This window comes from Phodopus roborovskii, unplaced genomic scaffold (genome assembly GCF_943737965.1).
Source record: "Phodopus roborovskii unplaced genomic scaffold, PHOROB, whole genome shotgun sequence".
Classification (NCBI taxonomy): domain Eukaryota; kingdom Metazoa; phylum Chordata; class Mammalia; order Rodentia; family Cricetidae; genus Phodopus; species Phodopus roborovskii.
In genome coordinates, this window is record NW_026126623.1 from 1410585 (window position 1) to 1429062 (window position 18478).

Here is an 18478-nt window from a genome sequence, read left to right on the forward strand (position 1 = left end):
TTTTCCAGACAGGGTTTTTTTGTTGTTGTTTGGTTTGTTTTGTTTTTGGGTTTGTGTGTGTGTGTGTGTGTGTGTGTGTGTGTGTGTGTGTGTGTGTGGTCTTGGCTATCCTAGGACTAGCTCTGTAGACCAGGTTGGCCTAGAACTCACAGAGATCTTCCAGTCTCTGCCTCCCAGTGCTGGGATAAAAAGTGTGTGCCTGGCGGTGGCCTGGCTGACATATAATTTTGAAGCTTCTATATATAAAATGTATAAAATAACAATCTTTAGGAAATGGTAACAAGCCCTTACAGTGCCTATTAAGAAACTTTTGGATCTACATGCTAATAGCTTGAGTAACACCCTTGATCATCAAAGACTCTCTCTCCAAAGGCTGCAGGCTATAAAAGAGCTTTGCTGCCATCTCAGGCCTTTGCACTTGTCATCTTTTCTTGTCCCCTTTTATAGAGATATTTTCCAATAGAAATGTTAAAATATCAATAAGCTGTGATTAAGGACTAAGTGAATATCATTTTCTCCCAGCTGTAAACCTGCAGTTTTCTGGGAACACTCGCCTTAATTTCTGTGCAACCCTTGTGACCTACATGATAGGTTGTAATTCTGTGACACCTGAGACCACATTACCATCTCGTTAAGTTGTTGATGTAACTTCAGAGGACCTCCATGATTTTATATATATATATGTATATATATATATATATGTATGTATGTATGTATGTATGTATATGTATATGTATATGATGTAACTTCAGAGCCCTCCATGATCATACATACACACACAGATATATACACAGAACACACATATCTATATAATGTGATTTCAGAGCCCTCCATGATCACACATGGCTATATTGTGAAGGCAGTTTATGACTAAAGACACTTAAAAACATGGCTGTATTGTGTAGACACTTAAGAGACCTCTTTTGAGAAGCCCACACCCACCTGGACGTGTCTTATCTCCACTCCTTTCCCCAAACACCCATCTTTCTACTAACCTTACGTCTTCATTTAAAAGCTTCTAATAAACTATGACTCTGCGCCACACCAACTTATTCTGAAATTCTTTTTTGTGAGTGAAGTTCAGAATCCTGGCTTGACTAGAGTGTACCCAGCACGGAATTGTATTGTGTGTTGGGTCAGTTACTATTGCATGATACTTCCTGCAGGGTCCATTTGATTGCCCGGACTTTTCGCCAGCTAATGGGCTCAAATCTTCATCCTTCAACCCTTTGGGCGTTGGGACCTTAGGTGTGTCTTCACCATAATTGGTTGGAAGGTGAAATTTGAAATCATTCACCCCTGCATCCTCCCAAAGCAATATTTTGAAACAGGCTGATTATACTGGTGAAAAAAATGTTGACATTGAATTCTGCTTTGTCAAATGAGCACCACTTGTAACATCTGATAAATCGTGATCACAGTAGTTTCCCGACTGTTGGAAAGTCTGAAGTGGGCAGAAGAGACGTGTGGATGCCCTGAATTAGGTGCCTGTTTATTATGTCTTTGCTATTTTTCAGCCATGCCAAGTTTTTGAAAAGGGTTAATGCAAACGATTTTTGCACATAGAAAGAAGGGTCGTGGTGGAAAAATCTGTCCAGTACAGGCCTAAGTGAAGGGATCCTAGCCAACTGATCGTTGGGACACTGGGGAGGAGGCTGTATGCCTGTGTGTATATGGTCGTTCAAGGACAATAATATACTCTTTTGGAGCAAAAACCGTTCTTTGTAATCTTTGTGGAGTCGAGGTCTGGTAATGAGACCACTGGGCCGCGGTCCTCCTCGGGGAGAAGATAAAGAGCGCTCGTGGCCCGGAGGCAAAGAGTGAGAAGGGGAAACCCCCGGGAGGTGGCTGGGGCGGGGCAGCCCCAAGAGAGCCCGAGGTGGTGACCGTGGGGGATGGGGGAGGGATAGAAGCCGTCTGGGTGGCAGAGGCTATACCCGCTGAGCAGGAGCATGGAGGCCGAGGCCGGCCCCGGCGCCACAGGTAAGGGGTGCTGCGGGCCCGAGTGGCCTAGCGCGAGCGCAGGAGGCGCTGTGGCCGGGGACATTATGGCTCGCAGGGATTGCGGCTCACCCGTGGCCACTGCAGCTTGCGGTATGGAGCGGGGCTGAAGGTCTCTTCCGGATCATTTACGTCCCGGGCTAGCGGGGGCTGGAGGAGGAACCTCCAGAGTCGAAGCCCTCGATGTCCTTTGGTTGGGTACCCCCTGAGCTGCCCCCCACCCCCAACACCGGCCTTGGGACTTGGATCTGGACTCGCTGGCCTGGCTTTGAAGAGCTCTGAGGTGCTAGATTCCCAGTGGCCGTCTGGGAAATGGGAACCCCACGGTGGGGAAAATTCCGCACAGCAGCTCGCCCCCATTTCCCACAAGGAGGAACCGGCCTGAGGCCTGGGCTGAGAGGAAAAGTGTCGCTGGAGCCCATGCTCGGTGCCAGCCTCTTTCTAGGCTCCAGGCACACGGCCCACATGCCTCTTCCTGCCCAGTGAGCTTTCAGGGGAGTCTGGACCCATCCTTGAGCCAGCCACTTCTGAGGCCTCAGGTGATGCCATTCCAGGACTTTTTGCTAGACATCCTGGTCACAGGTGGCCCTGTCCCACAGGCAGTCAGTCACACCGCGCACAGGCCACCCCCTCTACTATCATGTAGGGGCGCCTCGGTATTTCTTCGGAAGCCAGCGGCAGCGGCAGGAAACCACTAGCTTTTATGACTTGCATTGAACGCTGCGGTTGAGTTGTTTTTCTTGCCATTTAAGGTGAGCGAGAAAGGAGAGACTGTAGCTGCTAGCTAATAATATGGATTGGTAAAATTTGGTTGATCTAGAAGTTAAGGAAAAGGTTCGTCTTTGATTTTTGGAAAGGGAGATATTTCTCTTTTGTTTTAGGTGTGTGTGTGTGTGTTTCTAGAAAGTTAGTGTTAATGCTGTTTGCAGTCCACACGTTGGAAAACTAGAGTAAAGCGGAGAAAGGCTTGCATTTTGATCTTATCTTCCTCATCTACAAAACAGCAGAGCCCCCTGGGGCTTATTAAGCACAGCCTTCTCTCATTACACTCCCCTCTACTGACTCAGGGCTCCTCCCTGCTCTTGCTTCAGTGACCTGCCTCCTCCACCCTGCTGCATGTTACTAGGAAAGAGAGTAGTAATTCACCTTCTGGAAAAGTATAGTTGGCCTAAAACGGTTTACGGGTTTTTCTGTCCGCACTTGGGCCTTTGCTGTGGTTTTGATGGTCACCGATGGCTCGGTTGACACACAGCAGTCTCACATTTATCATTCCCACATGTGGTAGCTCCTAATGGGTTGGAGGCTTGCATAGTTGAACTCCTGCCTGAGCTTTGATAGCTGTTTCCAGAAACAGCTTGAGCAAATCTCGTCAACTGGGGAATCCCTTTCTTTCAGCAGAGAAGTATGAAAGGGAAAATTACGCTTTCAGGTAAGGCCACATGCCAGCCTTAGCTTCCACTTAGCTTCCGCTGCTGACAAATGAGAGAGCACATGTGACATTCCTGAGGCAGCTGTGCTCTGTGTTGGCATGCGGGTTTGGTTTGGGGGCAGTACTGTCTAAGGGGATCTAGGGGCACCCCACAATAATTTACATCCTGACATGCCTAAGCCCCCACCCCCATATCCATTCTCTCCATCTCTTCATGTTTTTAATTTCCCTGATGCCAAAGCCTTCTTAGGTTCCACTGGCCATCTGTTGCTGTCATTTTAGCTTAGGATAGAGCGGGTGGAAAGAGAGAGCCAGACACAGCCTGGTCCTGTTACCACCCTCATCTTTTACCTTGACCTTCTTCCCTGTCTGTGAACTAAGGACTGAGCTGCCTTATAAGGATTAGTTGAGACTCTGTCTACATGGAAACTCACTGTTGGGCCTGGCGCCATATTAATAGGCAGCATACAGAGAGCCATTTGTTTTGGCTTTTGAAAAGTTGAATTTTCTGATAATTTGTACTGCTAGTGAAATAGAGGGGATAATAAAGTATGAACAATAATAATAATATATAAACATGTAGAAATAATAAAGCAGAGAGGATTGACAGATAACAGCTAGAAAGCAAGCTGGAGCAATTCAGAAGCTGTGTAGTTTGTACCACCTGCCTCGGAAGGGGACATTAGTGTTGGACAGGAGAGAGGTGAGTGGGACCTTGGTTTCGAGGCCTTCTAGTGTTCTTCAAAGTATTGAGTATGCCAAAGGTAATGTCTATGGTTTCTATTGCTATGAAAATACACCATGACCAAGACAACTCTTATAAAGGAGACCATGTAATTGGGGTGGCTTGCTTACAGTTTCAGCGGTTCAGCCCATCATGGCGGGGATCATGGTGGTATGCAGGCAATTGTGGTGCTGGCTACATCTTGACCAGAAGGCAACAGGAAGGGGCTGTGACACTGAGAGACACTCAAGCAAAAGGGACCTCAAAGTGACATTCTTTCTCCAACAATGCCACACCTCTCAGTAGTGCCCCTCCCTATGAGTTTGTGGAGGGGGTTTACATTCAAACTGCCACAGGCTGTATGTTGGGTTATCCCTCTTGAGCCCTCCACAGACTCTAAGGAACCCCACCAGGAAGTAAAGCAGTGGGTAGAACCTAATGCTGAGGGACCTAATGTGTGTGTGTGTGTGTGTGTGTGTGTGTGTGTGTGTGTGTGTGTTCGTGTGCGCGCGCAGCCACAGTAGCAAGAAGTGGATGTGGGGGAAGGGAGGGGACATGTCACAGGACTCCAAAGGGGCCAGGCACAGGTATAGTTGGGAGGATGTTAGTGTCAGGTGAAGGTCTCTCTTTCAGCATGTCACACTCAGGGACTGAACTCAGGTCACCACCAGGTTTGGGGGAACTGCTGAGCCATCTCTCTGGCCTGTGTTTACTTTTTTGGTGTATTCACTTTTTTATGATTTTTTTTTCAAGACAGGGACTGTTGGTGCAACAGTCCTGGCTGTCTTGGAACTCATTTTGTAGACCAGGCTGACCTTGACCTCGCTGAGATCTGCTTGCCTCTTCCTCCTGGCTGTTGTATTCACTTTTAAGAGCTCTTTATGTCAGGTTTGTCCTGAGCCCTTCCCAGGTATTGCCTTAACTGACCTTCACGTCAGATAAATAGTGAGATTTCACACTTGGAGGAGTCTGAGGCCCAGGAGATGCACTAGGGTTCCCTGGCCATTAGGTGGCAACACTGGGCATTGACATCGAGGTTTCTGGCTGGTCTGGGGATATGGGTCAGATCAGAGTTCTTTCCTACCATGGCTGAGGCCCTGCATTCTATTCCTAGGGCTACAAGCAAACAGCTAGGACGAAGTAACCCAAGGAACATTGGGTTTCCTCATAGAGTGGAAAATTTCCCTCCAGGTGAGAAAGAGGTTGAAGTAGCTGGAGAGTCAGTTCTTAAAGGTGTTTGAGAGGTGACCTCATGTTAACACAAATTTGGATCACCTGTTAGTTTGGATCTTTTGTGGTCCATGGTGACTAAGTGTCCTTGAAGAGAGATGTGGATTTGGCAGGTTTGGGATCTCAGTTTCTGGGAAACAGGACCTCCGTGAGGACAGGCTGGAGAGGGGCTTCGCTGTCAGCAGTCCTGGAGCTCCTCACGGAGGCTTCCGGTGAGAAAGGGAAAAGGGGACAGAAGCAGAGGCTGTGTCTGAACGCTGTGAGGTTGTCCTTTGCTTCCACCCAAGCGGATCTTTGTCTCTGTGACAGCAGGGCCCCTGTGGAGCTTTGTGTTTAGTTTTCTGAGCTCCCTGAAGGGGAATGGAGGAAGCAGTTCCTCTTAGGCGCTGCCGGAGGCCCTTGTTAGCTCTTCATCTAGGGAGGACTGCAGGGAGGAGCCCTGCAGCAGGCAGGTGTGCCAGGCTTGCTGTGCTTTGGGCAGAGTGCCCCGGCCAGGGTAGCCTGACTTCTCGGACCGCCAGGTTCTCCTGTGGCTGAGTGTCTGCGTACCTGTCCCTTTCGGGATTCTTGGTGCGCTGTGGTATCTATACTATATCCAGTTCTTGCTCACCCACCGCTAGGCTTTGCAGTATTCAGGGACTGACGTTTCATGAGGCTTGGACAGGAGATAGCTGGGCTACCAATCCCTGTCTATGTGTCTTGTTGTGGACTAGTCAGGTGGGGTGAATGACTCAGTGGCCAGGACTTACACTGAGCAGTGGGACAGGAGGCTGGCTGGCCTTCACTAGCTACGGCTCCTTAATGTTATTTGTTCCTCAGCTCTTGGACGTTTGACACGAAGGACTGTGGAGAATGAGTGTGGTAGAGGAGAAAGGGTTTGGGGAACACTGGAAGCACTTGGTCCCAGGGCAGCCTCCTTTCAGGTCAGTATAGTCATTCAGGGACTGTTGGTGTAGCAGTTGAAGGGCTGGGCCTCAGTACAGTTAATCTGGACGGGACAGTTGTGATGTTGAAATGCTAACACCTGCAATCCCAGTACCCTGTGGACTGGAGCAGGGGAATTATAATACAAGGTCAAGGTCAACCTGGGCTGGGAATTGTGGCTCTGTCTTAGAAAAAAAAAAAAAAAAAACCTAAACAAAAGAGTCAGCTGGGCAGTGGTGGCTGGTCTACAACTTCCAAACAGGACAACTTCCAAACAAAGCCACAGAGAAACCCTGTCTCAAAAAACCAAACAACCAACCAAGCAAACAAGCAAAAAACAAAAACAGAAGAGTCTAGGCTGCCTACATGACTCATCCTGGGTTAGGGGCTTACCTTTCCAGTGTTAGTGACCAGCTAGCATGGAAGAGGGCCCCAAAGCCTTGTGAGTTCAAAGCCACTTAAGGATTGTTTAAATATAGGTGTGTCCTCACCTCTGCTATTGTTCTTGTCTCTCGAGTCCCTTGACTCCTCTCACATTAAAACCATTGCATCCAGCCATTGAGTGTCCCTAAGCTGTGGCCTCATTCCCCTCCACCCCCCCCAAAAAAAAACCAGATTTAACCAGTGCCCATTGGTTCTCAGGACATACAACCTTTCACAGGTGTTTGTGCCTTCAAGACAGGACAGCCAACCATGCCTTTGGTGTCCCGGATGAGCAATTTGGGGCCGAGAACTTTCAGCCATGTGTGTTGCCAGGGAAGGACACCATGTCTCCACCTAGACAGCCTGGCTTGAAATTAAGATCAATGTGTTCTTGGAAACCAAGTGTGTAAGCACGACTTGACAGTTCCACTAAGAGGAGGCTATGTTCGTTTCTTCATTGTGTTTGCTTCATGGAACAAGCTCTAACCATTCTCTGAATAGTTTGTTGGCTGTGGAGAGAAGAGGGTGGGGGTGGGGGATGGGGGGATTGGGGGTAAGTGTGTGAGAAGTTAGCATTGTAGCCTCTTCACCATCAACTATAGCTGCTCACACAGTTCAGCCCACTATCCACGTATTCTTTTATTCCATGGTGGACTCTTTGGGTGTGGGGGTTCTGCAGATAGTACAGCTGCCTTAGGTTCAGAGCTACTGTTAGAATGGTTTGGTGTTCACTTGACCTTTATGTTTTCCTACAAGTGATTTAAATAATACATGTGTGCTAACCACATTGGGACAGAACATCTTGAACCAATCTCCCCACCCCCCAAAAAAACCCAAACAACAACAACAATAATAACAAAATGAGACAGGAGGTGGGTAGGTAGGGGGTGTGGTCCAGTTGGTAGAGTGCTTACCCAGTGTGTACAAAGCCCTGGGTTCGGTCCCCAGGATCCAGAGGTAGAAGTGGGGGATCACCTCCATAGGAAGTTTGGCTTCAGACAGGAATGAGACCCTGTCTTTAAAAAAAAGGCAGCCGTACAGAAGGGGTGACATTGATTTATATGTGTTTACATAATTCATGAATATTAAAAATATTAGGTGTAAAAACACAACTTAAAATATACCCAATAAAAATCTAATTATTTGAGTAGGGTGGTGGTGGCTCACACCTTTAATCTCAGAACTTAGGAGGCAGAGGCAGGTGGATCTCTATGAGTTCTAGGCCAGCCTGGTCTACAGAGTGAGATCAGGACAGCCACGGTTACACAGAGAAACCCTGTCCTGAAAAATGAATAAATAAATAAGGAAGGAAAAGAAAAAAATCTAGTTGTCTGTTAATAATTATCTGCTTCTCTCTCTCTCTCTCTCTGTTCTTTGAGGCAGGATTTCTCTGTGGCTTTGTGGCTTTGGAGGCTGTCCTAGAACCAGCTCTTGTAGACCAGACTGGTTTCAAACTCACAGAGATCTGCCTGCCTCTGCATCATGAGTGCTGGGATTTAAGGCATGTGCCACCCCCACCGGGCTGGTAATTACCTGTTTTTGATCACAATTAAGCATGATAATAGGCAGATACATCTTTTTCATCTTTTGCCCCCTTTATATTAAATGGCATTGCCTCATTCCTTGCCTCAATTTGATTTTTTCTATTTTGAAATTTAATAACCACTTTTCTTTTAAGTGCCTGCTTAGAAATTTTAATATTCATATTTAATTAATTTATTCTGTGATTAGTCAAATTTTAACTTCCTTTGGAATAAGTTAAGGGCCTTCACAAGCTCTCTCTTCTATTGTTTCCTTCCCAGCTCAGGTATTATGAGGGTTCATAGTCACTGTCAACTTGCCTAGATTTAGAGTCACCTAGGATACACATCTTTGAGCATGCCTGTAAGGGCGTTTCCAGAGAGGCTTAACTGAATAGAGAAGACATTTCCTGATGTGGGTGGCACCTTCTCCAGACAGGTGGGGGGTGAGGGCATACGGGTCACTGGACTGAATAAGAAAAGAGAAAGTGAGCCCCCACTCACCAACACCCATTTGCTTCTCTTTCCTGAATTTGGGTCCATCTCTCACTTCTGCCACCATGTAGCCATGCCTTCCTCTCTATGATGGATCTTGTTCTCAGACTGTGAGCCGTAATAAATCCTTACTTTTTTGGTTAGGTATTTTGTCACATCCCCGAGGAAAATATTAAATATGCATGTCATTTTCACACAACACTCTAAGCTCTATTAAACTTTTTCTTGCCCCTTTAGTTAAATGTCAACATTGACTTAGACTCTATTCAAGTTTATTATTGTTTTCTTGTGCCCATGGCTTCTGGGCCAGCCTTTTCTTCCAGAGGTCAATTTCCTATATGCTAGTGTGCATAAGAAAAAATTACATGGGAGGTATGCTCATAGCAAACTCCTTCATGATATGTTTTTAAATATTTCTTTGTTTCATCTAACATCTTGAAAGTTGTTTTTGTTAGATGGAGGATGAATGTTGTTTTCCTTTCACTCATTAAAAACGACATTCCATTGTTTCCTGCCTTCCATAGTTGCCTGGAGAAGACAGCTGTCCACTTATTAACTGCCAAGAAGAAAGGTCTGTCCTTTCTTTCTGGATGCTTTTAGGGTCGTGTGTGTGTGTGTGTGTGTGTGTGTGTGTGTGTGTGTGTGTGTGTGTGCGCGCGCGCGTGTGCACGCATGCTGTTTTCTACTGTGGTGTGTTTAGGTGGGGATTTCTTTGGGAGATTGGTTAAGATTACAGAATCTAAGGGTAGGTGTCTCTCATGAACTCATCTACAGTTTCTTTATGTTCTGATTCTTCCTAATTTTTGTCCTTCTGGAACTTTGATTAGACTGCTACCTAATCTTGTATCTTGTTCCTCTACTTTTGATTTCTCCTTAGTTGTTTCCAAGTTCTCCAGCTGTGTCTGTCTGTGTTGCATTCTAGGTCAGTTCCTCAGCTAAGAAAGACACTGCTTTTTAGAAATTCTACTTCCCTTTTCTCCTCACATTTTATTGGGCAATGGGCAAATTGGGCAAATTACCCTTAGTTTAAATATTTACAAAGCATGTTTTTGGTTTTTGAGGCAGAGTCTCTCTGTATAATAGCCTGTTCTGGTGCTTGCTTTGAGGACCAGGCGGGCCTTGAACTCACAGAGATGTGCCTGCCTCTGCCTTCCAAGTGCTGAGATTAAAATTTTTTCTTTTTTTTTGAAAGAACACAGAAATATATATTTATATTATAATGTTCTACCCGAATTGCCTGCATGCCAGAAGAGAGCACCAGATCTCATTATAGTTGCTTGGGAGCCACCATGTGGTTGCTGGGGATTGAACTCAGGACCTCTAGAAGAGCAGCCAGTGCTCTTAACCTCTGAGTCATCTCTCCAGCCTCTGGGATTAAAATTTTTGAGGTATTCATCGCTGTACCTGGCTACAAAGCATGTTTAATACCAGCATCTTCTATGTTACATAGTTTTAGTGGGTATAGTCTTCTTGGGTTATAGTCTAGGCTATTGTGGTTTATTTCACCATAAGCCCAGAGACCTTTTTTTTTCTTTTCTTTCTTTTTCTTTTTTCTTTGCTTAGTCTTTTTATTTGTTTTTGAAGCAGGGCATCACTATGTAACCCCGACTAGCCTGGGAATTGTTATGCAGACCACTAAGGCCTCACATTCATAAAGGTCAGCCTGCATTTGCCTCCTGAATGCTGGGATTAAAGATGTGCATGACCGTGCCCAGCTGCTTGAGATTTTACTTATTAGGTCTGAATGACCTCATGGCTGGTACCTGTTTCCTTAGCCCAAACATACGTGTGTGGCTGAATATTGAAGGAAGTCAACTTGGATTTCATCCATTTTCAATGCACTGTGGGAAAGCTATCCTTTTGAAGGCTTTTCACAGTTTTGACCTTCTACTACCTTAGTGAAATATTTAGTGTTTTAGAGGGATACACATCTTATTCCTCTGATGACATGTTCCTTAGTTTAACTTTCTGGTAATCAGACTGAGGCTGCTTCCAGAGTTATTTCATAAAGCCATCACAACCCAAAGCTTCCTGGTGAATTCTACTGGCCTGTTTGGAAGGAGAGATTAAAATGAGCCAGCTTGGCAACACCTGGCTCACACGTGTGCTCTCTCTTGCCATCTTCCCGGCTATCTCTAGTCTAAGCTGTCTTTGTTGCTTGCTTTATCTTCAAAAGGTTCAGACCAGTCCCTTCCCACATTGTGCTCAAGATCAAGCATTAAATGTTCCATATACCCATATCTCTCCAGTTCTTGCAAAATTTCAAATCTGATGTCAAATAAATACTAAGAATATATTGGCAAATGGCACTTGCCAAAGAAAAGATGTATTTGTAAGCACATGACAAGATGCTCGACATCACCAAGCATTTAGAAAGGCACAATTGGAAACCACAGCAAGTGGGCCACAAGCCCATTGGGTGGCTACTTATAAAGCATCAAGCAAACAGAAAGTGGGAGTGTTGCTGAGGATGTGGAGCAACTGGAAGCCTTGTGTCTTGTTGATAGGGATGTAAAATATTGAAGCACAGTAAGTGGTGTGGAGAGGCTGGGCTGTAGGTAGTGGTACAGTACTTGCCTAGCATGCCTGAAGCCCTTGGTCCACTCTTCACTTCTGCTACCAGAAAGGAAGAAAGGGAGGGAGGGAAAAAGTGGTATGGAAGTTCTGAAAATGAACAATTAAAATTACCACGTGGTCCAGTCTGAAGAACTGCAAGCTGGAGCTTGAACAGTTTTTTTTTTTTTTTTTTTTTTTTTTTGTTTTTTGTTTTTTTATTGATCGATTGATTGGACTTTTTGAGTCAGGGCTTCTCTGTGTAGCTTGGTAGACCAGGCTGGCCTCAAACTCACAGGGATGTGCCTCTGCCTCCTGAGTGCTGGGATTAAAGGCGTGGGCCACCACATCTGGCAGTGTTTACATATCCAAGCAGCTTCTTCCATAGTATTTAAGAGGTGAAAGCAACCGAAGCTGACAGGTGACAGTTGAACAGATAGAAAACATGTTACCAACAAGGGACTATTGTTCAGCCTTGAAAGGCAACATACACTGCAACATGGATGAACCTTTGAAGACATTATACTCAATGATATAAGTCAGTGGCAAAAGGGAAAGACTGTCATTGGCTCAGACTGTGTACCTAAGGCAGTCATAGGTAGGGAGGACAATGGCTGTGGGATGTTGGAGAACTGAATGTGGAGGGAGTGTGCTTTCATTCTGAGAGAATGAAGAAGTAGACAGTAGTGATGATCGCTCAATGATGCAGACGTGATGAACATCACACAACTCTCTTTAGAAACAGTTAACATGGTAAAGTTTGTATGCGTCTCACCACAATGAAATAATTATGGCTATGCTTTGTGATTTCTAGTTAAAACAAAACTCTCAGACAGAGGCAATATATTTAGGTTTTTTTTGTTTGTTTGTTTGGTTTTGGTTTTGGTTTTGTTTTTTTGAGACAGGGATTCTCTCTGTATTGCTTTGAAGCCTGTCCTGGAACTAGCTCTGTCGACCAGGCTGGTCTCAAACTCAAAGAGATCCACCTGCCTCTGCCACCTGAGTGCTGGGACTAAAGGCATGCACCACCAATGCCCAGCTGATATTTAGTATTTTAAAGTGTTCATTTGCTGTGGTAAAATACACACAACATAGAATTTATCACTTTAACTATATTTAAGTGTATAGGTCAATGCAATATAAACTATTGCCACCATCCATTTCCAGAGCTTTTTTAATTTTAATCGTTCTTAGCAGAAACCCTGTGGCCTGCAGGTCTCTGAAAACAAGTTTTACTTTTTTTGCTGAACTTGTATGTTTTCAGTAGCTTGACGTGTCCTCAAGTTCTGTCTGGGTCATTTGCTGTAAATCTCCTTCCCTTTGAAGCTGAATGATATCCCATGCTATGCATAGACCACACCACACGTCTCCCTCTGCCAGTGCACAACAGCTGCTTCTAGCTCCAGGCTTTTGTGACCAATGTTGCTGTGAAACGTTTACGAGTCCAGTGTCCTCTGAACTAGGCTGCCATGAACTCTGGCTGCTGTTTAAAGTGCATGGTGGATTCCATGGTAATTAGTAGGTAGGGCTGGAGAGCCGGCCCAGCTGGTGAGAGTAACTGCTGCTGGGTAGAGGACCTGGGCTTGACTCTTAGCACCCACGTGGTAGCTCATAACTATCTGTAACGCCAGTTAGTTCCAGGGGCTCTTATGCCCTCTTCTGGCCTCTGTGGGCATGAAACACACACCCAGTGTACACAGATACATGTAGGCAAATAGTTACATACACACAATAAAAGCCTGTAAAATAAATTAGTAGGGAGGAAGGGCCCTGCTGGAAATCTCAAGATCTGGGTTTGAGTTTTAACCTTGTTACTATTTAACCATTGAATCTCTGTTCACCCTCATCTATGAAACAGGGCCAGTGCACTGCCCTTTGTTGACTCTGTGGGGTTGATGTCCGTTTCACACAAGGCATGCATGTAAAAGCCATTCGGGAACTGGACTTCTGCCAGTGTGAGGTTTCAAAGTGCATTGTCACATGAAAACACATCACTCCTTTTCCCCTAATTCTCCTACTTTAGAAATATTGTTTATCCGTAGAACACAAAATACCACGTTTCTTTTATATTTCTTTCCATTAAAACCGAGTGGGTACCAAGCTCAATGCAAGCATCAGCATTCTGCTTCTTCGTTTACTCCTCAGTCTATTTTAGACACAGAGTCTAGCACTCTTTAAAAGGCAGTGTCATGATGTTTTTCCAGTTGTTGAGAAGCAGATATGTTTTCCCTTCACAAACCCTCACATAGGTCAGATGAGCCCGTTGAACTCCACCCATCCTTGGGTGCTGCATATCTGAAGGATTATTCTAGGTATTTAAGCGGTGGGCAGTAGCTGAGTCCACACCCCAGCTGCCTCGCTGAGGCCCTGGCTTTTCTGAACTCACTACTCTTCACAGAGTTCACATGTGGGCCTGGAACTCCCTTTTTCCTCTTAAGTTTTATTTTTTGAAATGTAACAGATGAACACACAGGAATGTGGTTTTTGTATAGAGGGTTGTCAAGTCCATAAACAGCAATGGTTGGTGGGACCTGTGAACTATTGTCCAGTGGCATATGAAATGTGTCATGGTGATGAGAGGTTATTTTTCTTTGTCATTTGGATCCTGTGGATATATGGCTATTGTTCATGCCGGGTAATTGTCCTACCATAGGGCTCCCTCACCAGCTTCAGGACAGCCACACAAAGTCTTACTGATGCTAGGATATTTCCATGTGTTCTCAGGTGACTATATTACAGGATGTTAATTAAGACTTGGGCTTTCTGTCTCATCCTGTGCATGTGACAAACCCCTCTTCCTTTCTAGCAAAGCTCAAGACACCAAGTAACCCCACAGCTGACCAGCTGGGGGATGGAGTGGCTCCAGGTCTTAAGGATGAGGAACCTGAATACCTAGCAGCTGTACTGAGGTGAAGGCTTCTTTGGTTACCATGCATGTGGAGGCAGATATTGGAGAGGTTTCCTGCTCTCCGTCTCCATCCCTGGGACTCCATATATATCTCTGAATGTGACACTTCCTAGAATGCTAAAGGAACAGAATACTGTAGCCTCAACTCATATCTTTGAAAAGTGTGTGTGTGTGTGTGTTTGTGTGTGTATTATGGGTGTTTGTGAGTGCCACCGTGTACATACCCTGGCACATATGTGAAGGTCAGAGGATGACTTTTGGGTGTTACATCCAGGACTCGAACTCCTGTCACTGGGTTTTCTCAGTAAGCACTTTTTACCTGCTGAGTCATCTTGCTGGCCCATCTCATATACTTTTGAATGATTCATGCTGTTCATTTGTCCAAAAATAAGAGGTGCTGGTATTCAGATGAGGACCAGAGACCTTCATGTCGATAGCACTCAGAAGCTGGAGCAATGGTCTATGAGGAGGAGCACTTGCTGCAGAGTATAATGAAGATCCGAAGTCATCCCAGCACCTGTGTGTACAGCTGAAAGTGGCCACCCACTGGCCTGTAATCTCAGTGCTGAAGGACATAGACATGTAGGAGGATTGTTTGAGTGATTGCTGTCCTGTTCAAAGAAAGGCTGGAAAAGGCAAGGAATGATAAAGCAGGACACTGGATGTCCTCCTCTGGCATCTAAGCATGCACCCACACAGTTGTGCTCACGTCACATAACACTCCCACCCCTTTATGTGTGTTTGTGCACACCATGGCACAGATGTGAAGGTCAGAGGCCTGTCTCTGTCTCTGTCTCTCTGTCTGTTTCTCATACACACAAAGCAGGGTTTCCCTGTGTAGCCCTGGTTGTCCTGAAACTAGCTTTGTAGACCAAGCTGGCCTCGAACTCACAGAGATCCACCTGCCTCTACCTCTGGAGTGCTGGGATTAAAGGTGTGCCCCACCACCACCTGGTGTAGAAGCTGAAATATTCTTATATCAGAACTACCATTGTAAGATGAGCAGATCCTGGCAAGAAGTTGGCTGACTTTTTAAAGTTATCGACAAGAGAGTTAGAAATACTCTATGTATATACTCAACATTCAAAATGAAGTTGCCCAAACCCATGATTTGCCATATTATATTAGTTAATACTAAATAGCTAATAACTATAGCTAATAATTTCCTATTACTGAGATGGTTTATATATTGTTGATTTCATTGAAAAAACAAACACAACAACAGCAACAACAACAAAAAACCAGGACTATGTAAATGTTTGTGTGGGTGCCACACAATGTCATCTGCATATTTTACCATCTTAGATTCGGGACAAATGATTTATTCTCAGCCAAGCCATTGACAAGTTGGAAGTTGGCCAATATTAAACATTCGATAACAGAGCAACAGGCAGCCTGTCAGTTACCAGGGAATAAACCTGCACCACAGCCACCTGCAGACCTTCAGCAGCCTCCTCACTCCCTGACAACTTTGCTCATCTGCTCAAAAAATTCTAACATGTTCTACATTCTGTCTTCCAACTCAAAAACATTCTTTGCTAAGAATACTTTGGCAATCAGATGCCTTTCATAAACAACAAAAATATCCAAGTGTTTATTGGCCTCAGCTTCTGTTCTCTACTTTATTGGAAAGCAATGTTCAGTAGCACCATGTCCTGTGGTAGTGGTAGCCTTCCACAGTGGCAGGTTCTTTATGGTCTGACCTTCAACTCCCAGCTCTTGCCTGTTTGCTGTCTCTTTGATAGGGATGGGTCCCTTTGCTCTGACATTATTTCAAACACTGTTCCCCAGGGTATGTTTTGTCACCTGGCAATTAGTATTTTGGGATCAGGGTTCCTTGTTAACTAAATCTGGGGAATGAAACTGGGGGAAGTAGCCTTTCTTGCTGCAAAATTTTGAAAAGGACTTGGCTGCAGCTGGAACTCAACAGTCTCCAGCTTAGAGTCTCAGCCAGTCACCCTTCTAAATTTGCTGGCATCAGAAACCTATTCTGTATTACTAGCATATCCTAAGCTATCTGCAGAGCTTGTGTTTCATAGCATGAATTGGGGAAATGGACTCATATGTCAGGAAATAGGAGGGGACGTGTGCACAGATCTTAGATCTGAAGATGTCTGAGAAATACAGGCTACTACCTCACACCATTCCTTGATGAGTAATAGTTATCTTCCTTTTTAGTTTTTTTATTTTCTTTCTTAAAAAAAAAAAAAAAAAAAGGTGCCAGGCAGAGGTGGTGCATGCCCTTAATCCCAGCACTCGGGAGGCAGAGGCAGGCGGATCTCTTGAGTTCAAAGCCAGCCTGGTCTACAAAGCTACACAGAGAAAAAAAAGTGTGTGTGTACATACACATGCATGGACATGTCTACCACGGGGCATCCATGGAGGTCAGAGGTCAGAGGACAACTTGAAAGAGTTGTTTCTCTCCTCCCACCATATGGGTCCTCTGATTGACCGGGTTGTGAGGTTCCCTGGCAAGTGCTTTCATGTGTGTCTAAATACCATGCTTGTGTCTGATCCCTGTGGGGGCCAGAAGAGCATGTTGGGTCTCTTGGAACTGGGGTTCCAGATGGTTGTGAGCCTCCAGGTGTTAGGGATCAACCCCAGACCCTCCAAAGAGCAGCCAGAGCTCTTACTGGCTCAGCCATTTCTCCAGCTCCAGCAGGGAGGACCTTTAATGAATTCTTTGGACTCTCTCAATCTGTGAGTTTTCTTAAACCTCACCCACTCTACAGATGTGGTCCTAGGGGCTGGATTGTGTTGAACTACAAGTGCCTCCAGGGAAGTTGGAGACCCGGATGAGGTGGCGGTTGCAATCTGAGCAGCTCAGATGTTTGGGGATTATCCTCCTCCAGTGTGTTTGCAGAGCTCACAGACCTGTCTTGCTTCATCCTTCTGGAGTTTTCTGTTGCCTTCCTTTGTCTGATGAGAAACATTCCTAGGAAGTAGATTTCTAATTGGAATTCCATCTAGAAGAATTTAATTTTTAGAAGAAAATTCTCTTGAAAACAAAAACACTAAAAAAGCCACACCTACCTGTAAAAAAAATAAACAAATACAGAAAACAAACATAGGAGCAAGATTTTCAGTGAGTGCTGCCCACCCTAGTTTATAGAGCGTGAGAGTGGAAAGTGACGTTAGCTTTGTGTTCTTGCATTTTTTCCACATTATTTGGAGAAAGACTGTTCTTGCTGTAATTAAAGAACAACACACACATTACTAAAAGAAAACCTTGAGTGACTACAGCCAGCTTTTCCAATGACATAACGCTCCGTGGTTACTGCCAGGTAGTGGCTTTTAATGAAGCCAAGTTTGTGAGACCGGGACTAGTAAAATTTAAAACATTTCCCTTAATGTTTCTCAGGATAATAGTCCCACCTTAGAAAAAATGGCGCTTTGCCAACACGAGTCTGTGATTAAGGGCAGATCTTTGTGCCCTTCACGTCTCCATTGGCTGGCTTTGCTGTTTCTATTCAAAGGACCCAGCATTTCTGGGGATCCATCTGAACATTGGGGCTTTCTGGATTGACTAGTGACTGAGGCACTGGGCTACAGGGCTGCGGGAGACAGGAGCCTGAGAAGCTATGCGATCTCCAGCTTTGCTTCAGAGCTCTGGAGATTTTCCCCAGAAGAACACCATTAGTTTCATTTTTAGGGTGAGGCCGCCAGCATGTACTGGAGTGAATTCATAAAATCAGGCTTTATCCAAGAATTTCGGTTTCGTTGCAGTCTGCAGTGAGTTATTTCAATTGTGTGCCTTCTTAATAAACCATCCAGTGTTGTGCTATGGAGATTACATTCTTTTGGCTTTAGAAAAATATTTCCTGTAAGGTTCAGGCCATTAAGGCCCATTAGGGGCTCACATCTGGAAGGCTGAGGGGAGGAGGCCTGTCCTGACCCACCCCAGACTTGTTTACTAAGGGGCTCAGTTGGGGGCTTTGGGGTTTCCTCCTGGGAAGGAGGATGGGAGTTCCCTTTACTGCCCCTTTTTGTTGTTGTTTTGTTTTAATTTAATTTTATTTTTGTTTGGTGTTTTGCTTGCATTTATGTCTGTGTGAGTGTCAGATTCCCTGGAACTGGAGCTGTAGGCAGTTGTGAGGTGTCATGTTGGTGCTGGGGATTGAACCTGGGTCCTCTTGAAGATAGCCACTGCTCTTAACCAGCAAACCAGCTCCCCAGCCCTCTGGCTGGTTTTGACTGTTCATCCCATCTCCTACGTGGGCAACCCTCGTTTTCACATTCCCCTGGTTTTCCATGAGGCTTATGTGAGCATG

The 18478-nt window shown here is 45.2% G+C and overlaps 1 protein-coding gene across 2 annotated transcripts in view; it reads left to right on the forward strand.

The window, feature by feature from the left end:
- Window positions 1-1901: 1901 nt before the first annotated feature.
- Window positions 1902-18478, forward strand: part of LOC127238043 (protein FAM169B) — an 82355-nt gene continuing 65778 nt past the window's right edge. For both annotated transcript variants that reach the window (XM_051206504.1, XM_051206505.1), the window contains exon 1: window positions 1902-1983. In XM_051206504.1, coding sequence (XP_051062461.1) covers window positions 1953-1983 — 31 coding nt within the window. In that variant the 5' untranslated portion in view covers window positions 1902-1952. The remainder of the gene's footprint in view (window positions 1984-18478) is intronic.